Here is a 12,313-nt window from a genome sequence, read left to right as displayed (position 1 = left end):
TTCTTGATGTAAGTAATAACGAAGCTTTATGTGTGTTTGTTTGTCTGCATTAAGATATATTTGCCAAAGGTTTGGGAACCTAAAATTAGAATATTTAATAAGCAACTGGTGACGTTTGCCGCCTCCCTTGGGATTTACCACTAACCCAGTGACGTTATCTTTCTTGAGCTAAATTAAAAGACAAATTCAAATCCTGCATGGTAGCCACCAAAAGCATATATTTGAAAAACAGAATTCAGCGTGCCATATTATGCATTATTTAATGGTATGCAAATTATAAGTCAGACAGTTAGGAAAACCACACTTCAGCATTAATAAACAGCAATACTACTACTACATTAATTATGATATCGCTATGATTTATTCCCAAGTTTTGCATGTTGCTTCTCCTTGAAAATTTATGCCATCCAATAAGCAGTAACCTATTTCCCCTCCTACGCCTCCTACCCATTCCTCAAATCTGTCCTTCCTACCCACCCAATGGGTGTCTGCAGGAAATGGGTACAGAAATACAAAGTTATAAGCAGCTGCATTGTCTTATAAACATTAATAATTAAAGAACAAGAAAACACCACCTAAAGCTCCAACATTTATTGTGTCAATGTTAAGCACACTTTTTAAAAGACAACATAGAATGTATAGAAACAAGGGGGCGGGGACTCATGCTCATTTCCACGATATGGGTAAGTAGGTTGGCTGGTTTCAAGGGGCCGGGACGTCACTCGGGGCAGCGTTGGTCCGTGGGCCCTCTCTATGGGACTGATTCACTATTCCAATGTGGGTCTGTTTTTTTGTTTTTACTTTTTATTAAAAAATATAAATAAAATGGTGCTGCAGGCCCAGGCAGGAAGGCCTCTGCAGGACTCTGTCTTCGCACACGGCTTCTTGGAGGCTACTGTCAGAAAAACACCACAAAACTAGCAGGATGACAGACCACGCAGATGTTGCCGGGCGGCACGCGTCCACCCCGCCCCTGGGGGCTTCAAATTTTCTCAGAACTTAAGGGCTCTCGAGCTTCCATCCGAAAACTGCCACACATCTTGAGCTCTCTGGACACTACGCCGAATGGGGGTGTGTGAAGAACCTAGAAAGAGGATGGAGACAGAGGAGGGGGAGAAAAAAGGTACAGGTGTGACTTGGCCCAGTGATTTTCTGTTCTCTAACTAGCTTTTTTTTTTTTTTTTTTTTTTTTTTTTTACACTTATAACTTAAACCAGCCACAGGTTGAGCCACTGGCATCTTAAACATGATTTCCAAACTCCATCACCGCCCCCCCCCCATCTCTAACCTCCGAGTGCCTTTCCCATGAGCTCCCTCCGTGCCTTCCCCCAAAGGACCCAGACCCTCTACCCAATCATATGATAGTCCTAATAAACTGGGGACACACCTGGAAGGAAACACTTTCCCTTATGACTGAGAAAACTTGAGTAGGAAACAGTCCTTTGGTTGAGGAGAACAGGGGAGGAAGGAGGGAAGGGGGACATTTCCGTAAAATAATAATAAAATTATAAAGAAACTGAAAAATCAAAATTGATGTAAAAGCAGCACAACGAAAACATGAAATGTCATCAAGTTCAACGTCAAAGCAGCCAACGATTTACAAGAGGCGAACAAATCTCTGAAGAGGAAAACCAGAACCCAACATAGTTGCTCCCAAATTGCACCAAAAACTGCCTGTAGTTTCTTTCAAACATGCAGTTTTCTTTTCTTTCTTTCTTTTCTTTTCTTTTTTTTTCTCTTTGTAAGGGGGAAAGGCAATGGTGAGGGAAAGATGGGAGTTATTTTCCTCCGGGGTTCCTCCCTTGCTGTGTACATTGACTTGAAGCAGTGGAACTGGGAGTCCGGATGTGGATGTGCCGAGGAAGAGGGCTACCACTGTGGCATTCCAGGCCTCGTTGCCATGGCGACCTGAAGCAGGGGCCTGGGGCCTCCTCTCCCCTGACTTGGCTCCGCAGGAGGCTCAGGGTCTGGAGCTCAGCTGCTCTCAGGAATCCTGAGTGGTGGAGACCTGGCTGAGGGGCCTGCTGTGTCCAGGTGGGCTCTGGGAATCCGGTTCCCAGTCCAGCCCTAAGTCATTGTCGTTGAGGCCCCTTTAGCTGATACCCCCATCAAACCCCTTTGTCAGACCTGCTACCAATATTTAAAACCCTAACAGACAAAGTATAGCATGGGCATGTACCATGCTCACTGTTATTTAAAAGCACAGCCCCCTGTAGGTGTGGGGGGTCCCTGTAGGTTTAGAGGGTAGACTTTGGAGAAATCCTTAGATTGCCTTTTCTGCTGTTTCATAAAGACCTGATATACGCTCTCTTTAAGTAGCCTTTGCCACTTTACAGGAAGGAAAACCAGAATTTGGACCAACCACTGCATTGTGTTCAGCCAAGTTTAGGGTTGGAGTACAATAACCCATGTGACCTGAATTGGTCTTCTTTCCCATTTGAAAGGAGAATTAATCGCATCCTATGACCATAGATGACACTGGGAAATAGAGAGAGAGAGAGAGAGAGAAACAGGCCCATCCCCTAAAGGCTGATTCACTGGCCATGTGTTTTGCTAAATGAAACAGTGGGTTAATGAGATAACAAGATGACAGCAAGCAAAAAAAAAAGTGATACCCAACAACCCATGTCTACAGTCTGTAGCTGTCACAGCCCTGGAATAAATGTATGTAATCCCAATTCTGCCTATGTGTTCTGATGTCCATTTCTCTAAAAATGAGTTCATTTATTTGTAATTGGGAGCTTCAGGGCCTTAGGAGACACTTGGGAAATTTTGCTAAGTGGCTTGTGCCTTTTAAAAGTTAACAGTCTTTCAAAGAAACATTTTTTCCAAGCAGTTTAAAGAACACTGCCAATCCCATCCTCATATCGGCAACATTCCCACAATTTTTCTTTTTTAAAAGTGAAGTTTTCTGGGGGGGGGGGGGGGAGAAAACCAAAAAACAAGAGAAAACGGGATGGGTACATTCTTGAACACACCGGCCGTGGGGACAACAGAGTAACAGCATCATCAGGAAAAAGACAGGATTACAGCACAGTCATAAGAAATCATGTTTGTGTGTGTGTGTGTGTGTGTGTGTGTGTGTGTGTGTGTGTAGGGAGTGGGGGAAGGGTTTAAAAACAGAAAACCCTGTATTTCCTCCCTCACTCTCCAGGACTAAAGTGTTTGAAACAGGACAGGATGGGATCTTTTCAGGAAGGCTTTGAAATATCCTAGTACCTTTTCCCAAACTTGGAGTACCTGTGAATAAGCCACCTCCTGTCCTTATTTCTCCAAACGAAATATCTAACCCTCACTGCCACTTCCTTTCAAATTCTCACTTCTAGCATTATGAACATATACAGTATGTACTTATTGCATACACAAAAATGGTATTTAAATAAACAGCTCTGTCACAGAACGCCCTGGGAAAAACTCAACTACTTCACACTTTCTGCCATTGCTGTTACAAACGAAGAAGCAAGTGTAAACCTCACTTCTTAGCAACCGTTAAAATGGGCTCGTCAGTCCTGTAGGTCCTAAACAGAGGCTAATAAATGGTCTCAGGATGGAGATAGTCCTTGTATTGAGTTTCTGGTTTAAAGTCTGTGAGAAATAACATCTGCTGTATTCCTGTTTATTAAGTTGTTCTCAAAATGAAGATAAAAAGGCCCCGTCTTTATAACTGGCAGTTCAGGTATATAGAGGACACTGCATCCACACATTTGGGAATGTCATATAACCTTATTTGAAATTTTTGAAAAATGTTAATGTTCATAGTATTCCCTCATTTTAAAAAAGATATCGTGAATTCATCCTACTGTTGAAAATGTGGGGTATTTTTTGATTATTTTGCATTAATATTTTTAATTTTAATGTTCTGGATATAAGATGTCATTTATAAGTTATATTCTTATTGTCTAGGTTTTCATGCTTCCATTGTTTGTTCAGTTTCAGAAATAGTATTTTAGAAGAGGGCCTTGATAAGTCAGGAGACTAAGAACCCTGAAGAACCTGTCTTCCAATAAATTTATTTCACTTTGGGATCATGTGAATCAAGCACAATCTGTGATTTATCACCAGATGTTTGCATCCCTTCTTATCTGCCATTTGATTTAAGAAATCTGATCATACAAGTATACAGTATCCACCATTAATTCTGCCAGGACGCAAAACCTAATTACACTAAAAGCCTCATATACTGAGAAATTAATATAAATACTGTATATAAAACGTGCACAGCTGCACTCATAGCTCCCAATAAAAGAGTAATAGGGACACACAGCGGTTTTAAAGACATTTAATATGGTGGAGCAGAAGTCACCACGTCTAAAACTGGCCTGGCACTGGGGAATAGTTCTGTCTCGAACAGCATTCTGGATTCAGTTGTGAAATAACCTAATCTAAAACACATATATCTGCCCTCAGTTCATTGCCAATTATCAAGTTCTACAAGTCACCAGCCTCGCCCCATCCCATCCCATCCCACCCCACCCCATCCCATCTCTCCCAAATCCCCTCTTACTAGACTTCTCTCTGCCTCCTCTCTCTGCTTCCCACCCAAACAGGCTTTAAAAAACAAACAAACACCCTACTACTGTCTCTTTATTTAGAAAGATAAGACTATTCTTGCCTCAGATAAAAGGCGTTACATGAAAACGCCACCTCACAGGCACCAGGGCATAAGAACTGAGCAACAGAAAAAATGCTACCACGAGAAGACAACAGAACGGCTTTTGTTTTGGTTTTTACAAGAATAAAAACAATGTTGTGTCCATTCATCTACACTGGGAATGGGGAGACGGGTATCACAGAAATATGTGTTGTAATAAGGCAAATAGATGCTGCAACTTGCAGTATTTGTAAAACTGACAACATAGATTTCTAAGGGGCTGGCGGGGGGGGGGGGGGCGGGCGGGGGGGAGAGGGGGAGGGCTTAAAAATAGACCTAACTTGCTTTTCAAAGATGATGTTTCATTCCATAAATCTGTTGATTGACCAAAAGATAATTAATTGAAAGATGTTCCCACCCTAATCTGCTATCAGCCAGGAAGACCCTATAAAAGTGCCTAAAAGATCTGTCCCGTCTAGGGACCCTAGCAGCTCAGAATCACAAGGCAAATCACCACACATCTCAGAACATCAGTGGCTGATTCCACAGATTTGGCTACATCTGGTTACTGCTTTCATTCTCTCTCTCTCTCTCTCTCTCTCTCTCTCTCTCTCTCTCTCTCTCTCTCTCTTCATTTGATGCCTTCATTTCTGGATTTTTAGATTTGGGAGGTGTGTTCATTTTTGACATGAGGAAAGACTTTATGTGGGAACAAAAAAGCTAATTCCTTTTTTAAAAGAACAACAACACCTTGTTTACATTATGCTCTAAGGTAGGATGAGAATGGGAGAATAGAAAAGAACTTTTAGACAATAAGAACAGCAAAAAAAATCTAATGGAAATCAAAGCTTAAGATGCTATTACCACTAAGTTTTTTTCTTTATATCTGAGTGGATTACTGAGAGGAGATAAAGGGAAAGTTTTTAATATCAGACTGAAAACACCTTCTATTTCTTGAAAATTATTCTAGAACTATAAAGTCTAAAAACTATTTCCATAGTTTGGGATAGATCTATTTTAATATAGTAAGTATCCTATGTTCCTTTAGGGTATAATACATGCATCAAAATGCCCATAGAAATGATCCTGAAAAAGACTGACTGGCCTTCTCTTAAAACTTGTTATTTTCTTGAAAGTAATTTATAGAGTGTGTCAAATGAGGACACAAGAAGCTTACATTGTGTACTTTAATTTTTTTATTTTTTTTTCAATAAAGGGACAAAATGGGTGTATGAACAGGTTAATGCAGACAACTGCCAAAAAAAACACAGACAGTGGTTTTTCCAATAGAACTTAACAAAGACCAGAAACAAATACAATAAAAAGCCAGGTTGTAATGACCTTTGGTCATCCAAATAAAAAAAAAAATAAAAACAAAGAAAAATAAAAGATCTAATTAAGTGCCTCTGTTTTGAACAGGGCACATAAGCAATAATAAATAGTGACTCCCATAGTAAAAGATAAAATTTCAAGTTACGACAAACAGCTTTCATTACAGGAATAGAAAAGGCCAATAACAAAATATTCTGCATTGCCATTTACAAAAAAGTATTGACTAAAGCGGGCTTTCTCTTTAATATGCTTTGCATATGAAATTCTTTCCAATCTAAATATAAAGCACCATTTAGTTTTTGGCAATGAAAAAAACTGCAAAACATTGTGGGGTGTTTTTTTTTTCCTTTTTTTTTTTTCTTTCTTTCTTTTACTGCATATGAAGATAAGATGCTGGAATGTAAGGGTGATAGAAGGAAAGGGACAAAAAGCACACTACATAACAAACCAACGTTATTAGCTTGCAGTACTGCATACAGTATGGCAGCAGGAAAAAGGAACAAAAAAGGATATGTACAACCCCTAGGACAGCCATCTGTGTGACATTCTAGCAGGCTCCCCCAAACGGCCATTATATGGCTTCTCATTTGTACAATGTCACACTTTTTTGTTTTTCTCTCTCTCTCTTTTTTTTTTTTTGAAGCATACAAATAATTTGTACTATATTATCCTGCCAAATTAAAAAAATATACTGTGGCAGCCTGTCTTTTTTTTTTTCCACTACCAGAAAAGGTACACTGATACCTTTTAAGAGAACAAGCAACAGTTAAAAATACAAGCTTCAATATAAATACTATAGTGCCTAACACTAGATGAACATTTAATTCAAATACCATTCTAGAAATACAGAAAAAAGACCATAAATGTGTTTTAGCATAGGAATCAACATGAGTGTGCATTTTCCTATATTTAAGTACTATATAATCTTAAACCTTTCCCGAATGTATGTTTTTTTTTTTACAACCTGAAGAGCGGTGTGTATCCAAGGCATAGAATTTCCACTACCATTTTTAAATGGATAACAAGTCTTGTAACACCACCAAGACAATAGAACCCTAAAATGCAGTCCCCCCCTAAACATAATGAAGTGTTTTTTAAAAATTTTTTTCTTAACATTTATATTTAAAAAAGTTTTGTACAAAAAAAAATCCTTGCACTGTAGAAGCGAAAGCATTCATTCATTTCTATGTTAAGTGTATTCTGTTTTCCATTCACAGCGCTTGCAATGTTGAGTCCAAGTAAGTAAGCTCATTAGTCAAGTAAATGGCTGGCAAAGGTTTTTTTTTTTTTTAGTTTTCTAAAAAATGCTCATCAATGAGATTGTGTTCAATTTTTTTTTTCAGCATTCTTGTAACTTTTCCCTTAAGTATAGACCTGTAAACTGGGAAAATTGTACAGTGCACGTAATTGTCCTATCTGAGCAGTTTTATTTTATACTCAACCTCTGTATCTCTGATTAGAGAAAAGATACAGATATTACAGGCAGAGTCAAGTGCTATTTGAACACCAACTGGGGCAGATGCTAGCTTAATAAAAAAAGAAAGAAAAATTTTAAAAATAAAATAAAAACAATGAGTCCTCTTCCATGTTAACACAAATAGCACACAGTGTATGGAAAAGAAATGAAGTACAACTTTTAGGGAGCACAGACATATATACTGCTACTCTTAAAACTCTTTCTCTTCTTTTTTAAGAATGTCACATTTCAACGCATCTTAAGAATTCATAATCATCATTGTATCAATATTAGCTTATACACCTGTTCTAGTTTAAAATGGCAAATAGTACCACATTGTGCTAATAAATCACTTTTTCCCCCCTCTGTTATCCTCTGTCAAACCTTATGGTCAGCCTCTTCTTTTTAATATGGCATACGAGGTCTTGAAGTTTATTGTGTGATTGTCCTTTTGACAACCAAGTGGATCTGGATCTATTTCTTCTGGGGCCAGAATTTTTTTTTAAAAGACATTATTTAAAACAAGTATCTTCATGAAATGAATTCCTTACTCGTGTATTTAATTATATTCCAGGGCTTTGCACATTACACATTCAATGTAATCATCATTTAAAAAAACAAAACAGAACAAAACTTTGGGCAAAACAGCCCATTTCTTTTAAGCTCTCACCAGGAGCAAAATAGCTTTTATACTGGTATAATCAGTTTTGCTTACAAGATTAAACTAAAGGGAAAATGATGATTAACTAGGACATAATGGGTCATATTTTTAGGTAGCCATTGTTGTGAGAAATACAAGAAAGAATTATATGTTAGGTCCTAAGGTTTATTACCTCACCCAATGCGGAATTAAGCTACAAGTTTATTACAAGTAGAAAGAACCATCAACGTGGTTTTAATAGATCCAAGGCACTCATATTTTAAAACCAAATGATAGAATAAACTTGTTTTGTGTTTCTGTTAATTTGTCAATTCAAGGCCCTTTTTTCCCTCTCCAATTAATACATTTAACCCTTTAGAGACAGACATTTAGCTCATAGAGATTTTCTTTCAGCACTACCTATTCTGTCTATAGAGGGTTAATCCAAAGACTGTTTTTCCTCCTCACATTATAAAATAAAACTGTACATGATATGTATTACAGAATGTATGCAGCATGGTCTTTTTCTCTCTCTCTCTCTTTTTCTCTCAGAACGGAACTGGAAACAGCAACATTTTTGCTCAACAACGAATCGGGGACAATTTAAAATAGCCATTACATACCATACATGCTGTCTAAGTTTAAAAAAAAAAAACATACACAACATGTAAATTATTGCACAAGAGAAAGGCTCAAAGTTTGCGTAAAATGCAATAGTATTGCCCCATACAGATCATGCATTCAAACGGTGAGAACATAAAAGGAAAAAAAGAAAAAGAAAAAAGAAAAAGAAAAAAAAAATAGGTGTGCTGGTGACAAGCACTCTCATATTCTTAGCTTCCGTTACTTCTGTTTGTTTGCTTGCTTGCTTGCTTGTTTAAATCACATGGGACTAGAAAAAAAATCCTACTGGGAGTGGGGCTGGAGGGCGATGGGGAAGGGGGTGATGAAAAAAGGAGGTGTCAAGTGGGAGTGAGGGGGGTATTAATATACCTCTATTCAGTTTTTATATCATTATTCAACACTCGATCACTGTGCCATTTTTTCATGTGTTTCTCCAGGGTACTGTACACGCTAAAAGGCATCTTACAAATTTCACATTTGTAAACGTCCTTCCCCACCTGGCCATGCGTTTTCATGTGCCTGGTGAGCTTGCTACTCTGGGCACAGGCATAGTTGCACAGCTCGCATTTATAAGGCCTTTCGCCCGTGTGGCTTCTCCTGTGGACAGTGAGATTGCTACAGTTCTTGAAGACTTTCCCACAGTACTCACAAGTGTCGCTGCGTCTGCCCTCTTTTGAGCTGGGCCTGCCCGGGCCCGGACCACTAATATGGGGCGTGCTCCCTCCACTTCCCGTGCCGCTGCGCCCCGAGATCCCTCCGTCCAGCTCCCCGGGTGGCGTGGAGAAGCGCAAGCTCCCGTTCTCCGAGGAGTGCTCAGACGAGGAGGCGAAAGGCGATTGTCTGGAGTCTCCGAAGCTAAGGAAGGGATCTTTGAGCTGCCTGGAGGCCGCGTAGCCAGCGAGCCACTGCGAATACACGTTCTCGGTGTTGGGCATCGCGGCTGGGGGCAGGTCGAACTCCTTCTCGAGCTTGATGCGCTTGGAGAAGGGGCTCAGCGAGCTGGGGCTGCCCAGCAGCAGCTTCTTGGACAGGCCCCCGGAGGCCGACTCGCCCGGGGAGCAGCCGCGGCCGTTAACAGTGCCATCGTCTATGCGGTCCGACTCGCCGGCCACCGAGTCTTCGTCACAAGTGTCCCTGTGGCCCTCGGCCTCGGCCAGGTGGCCACGCTTATGCTTCTCGCCCAGGACCTGGTGGAAGGCCTCGCTGAAGTGCTGCATGGAGCTGAGCACCATGCCCTGCATGATGTCGGGCAGGGCCCGGCCCTCGTCGCCCACGCCCACCACGGCGCCCCGCGAGCTGTTCTCGTGGTGGCGCGCCGCCTCCAGGCTCAGCCCGAAGCCGTAGTCCACCCTCTCGCTCTCGGTCAGCTCCTCCTCCTCCTCTTCCTCCTCTTCTTCCTCTTCCTCGTCGTCCTCCTCTTCCTCCTCGTCCCCGTTCTCCGGGATCAGGCCGGGGTCATTCTCGCTCTTGAACTTGGCCACCACGGACTTGAGCGCGCTGCTAGCACTGCCCACCAGGTCGCTGGTGCCAGGTTCCGGGGAGCTGGCGGTGGAGAGGCCGTCGTCGGACTTGACCGTCATGGGGGACGACTTGTGCATGTGCGTCTTCATGTGGCGCTTCAGCTTGCTGGCCTGCGTGCACGCGTGGTCGCACAGGTTGCACTTGTAGGGCTTCTCGCCCGTGTGGCTGCGCCGGTGCACCACCAGGTTGCTCTGAAATTTGAACGTCTTGCCGCAGAACTCGCATGACTTGGACTTGACCGGGGGCTGGGAGGGAGGAGGGGCGGACTGCAGAGGAGGGAGGGGGGGCGTCGCCAGGAAGGGCGGCTTGCTACCTGGCTGGAATGGTTGCAGTAACCTTTGCATAGGGCTGGGCCGGCCTGGGGACAGCGGTGGGCTAGACGTGTTCCCTGCCAGCTCTCTAAGTCTCCTAGAGAAATCCATGGCGGGAGGCTCCATAGCCATTGGGTTCAACCGCAGCACCCTGTCAAAGGCACTCGGGTGATGGGTGGCCAGGGCCATCTCTTCCGCCCCCAGGCGCTCTATGCGGTGGGGGTCCAAGTGATGTCTCGGTGGTGGACTAAACAGGGGGGGAGTGGGTGGAAAGCGCCCTTCTGCCAGGCCGGAAGCCTCTCTGGATACTGATCCTGGTATTCTTAGCAGGTTAAAGGGGTTATTGTCTGCAATATGGATCCCATGGAGAGGTGGCTGGGAAGGACATTCTGCACCTAGTCCTGAAGGGATACCAACCCGCGGGGTCAGGGGACTTCCGTGTTCGCTTTCTAAGTAGATTCTTAATCCATGAGTGTTCTGTGCGTGTTGCAAGAGAAACCATGCACTGGTGAATGGCTGTTTGCAAGTTGTACATGTGTAGCTGCTGGGCTCATCTTTACCTGCAAAATAATACAACACCAACATCAATGTTTAATCACCGAGGAGGGTATCAGCAATCGCTTATTTATGTTCCACCTCCAGCCTTCCCTGCCCCCAGCTCCCAATCTCAAGGCCTCAACCCTCCCTGACCTATCCCCTGTGCCTACACAGGGCCTGGCATATCCAGTAGTTGGTGCCCAATACTAAGTACTTGTCGAATCACTCTTCCTGCCATGTAACGCAGTTCTAGGAATTTTAAATCTAGTCTCCAAAGCAGAAAAATCTAGACCAGCGGTTCTCAACCTGTGGGTCGCAACCCCTTTGGGGGTCAAACGACCCTTTCACAGGGGTCGCCTAAGACCATCAGAAAACACATATATAATTACATATTGTTTTTGTGATTAATCACTATGCTTTAATTATGTTCAATTTGTAACAATGAAATTGGGGGTCACCACAACATGAGGAACCTATATTAAAGGGTCGCAGCATTAGGAAGGTTGAGAACCACTGATCTAGACCAATTCAAGCTTGAGAATGACAATCCCTACAGTCTAGAGAACCTTAGCAACGTCTTCTGAACTTTCCAGTCTGTCACCAGCTGTGGTTTGGGGAAGCCATTTCATCTCGTGCCCGTTTTCTCATTTGTTAAGTGAGGGACTGGGACAAGATGACCTACGGGAAACTTTCCTGCTCCCTGAATCCCATCGTTCTCACTCCCCCCTGGGTGGCAGGTGAACTTTCTAAATAGGCAATCATTTCATGGAGATATCAAAAAAGAGAAGGTCAACTCATTACAATTCTCTGTGGCCCCAGAGATGCTTTTAATCTTAGCCTGAAATGCACTAATTGTTGATGTTATTAAAAAATGAGAAGGTTCTCAAAAATAATTCCATGGAAGAGAGACTCACAACATTCTCACATCCCAGCCTGTGTGAGGGTCAGTGAGTCCCAATTCTGATTCCACAGTGCCCCAGGAGGACTCTCATTTTTTTTTTTTTTTATCTCAAGGGATGTTGTGAAAATCTCAAAAGATAAATTTAATTCGGTTTTAAACAAAAGGCCATGTCAAACCTTGAGGAGTTGTGCCCCAGTCAAACAAATGCAAGCCTAGAGTTAGGGGGAGAGGCTGGTGCCAACTTACGCAGACACGGCATCCTAGTTTAATAACAGTTAAAGCAGCCAGCACCATGACCAGCAGCAGGCTGAGAAATGCTACACTATCCTCCTCCTCATTATTTTGAGAGGCTAACAACGTGAACCAAATTATACAACATCCTGCGCCCTCGGCTGAGCCT

At 42.4% G+C, this 12,313-nt stretch overlaps 1 protein-coding gene across 16 annotated transcripts in view; it reads right to left on the bottom strand.

Annotated features, from left to right (window-relative positions):
• Nucleotides 1-234: 234 nt before the first annotated feature.
• Nucleotides 235-12,313, bottom strand: part of BCL11A (BCL11 transcription factor A) — a 100,935-nt gene continuing 88,856 nt past the window's right edge. For 9 of the 16 annotated variants that reach the window (XM_059659741.1, XM_059659740.1, XM_059659745.1 and 6 more), the window contains one exon: nt 6,542-11,035. In XM_059659741.1, the coding sequence (XP_059515724.1) occupies nt 9,015-11,035 (2,021 nt within the window). In that variant the 3' untranslated portion in view covers nt 6,542-9,014. Of the gene's footprint in view, nt 1,085-6,541; nt 11,036-12,313 lie in introns of those variants that run through there. The other 7 variants (XM_059659744.1, XM_059659746.1, XM_059659749.1 and 4 more) reach the window with 4 other exon arrangements.

Source organism: Myotis daubentonii, chromosome 12 (assembly GCF_963259705.1).
Source record: "Myotis daubentonii chromosome 12, mMyoDau2.1, whole genome shotgun sequence".
In the NCBI taxonomy this organism is placed as follows: Eukaryota; Metazoa; Chordata; class Mammalia; order Chiroptera; family Vespertilionidae; genus Myotis; species Myotis daubentonii.
The sequence above is the reverse complement of the archived record's forward strand: the minus strand, read 5'-3'. Positions and strand labels throughout refer to the sequence as shown.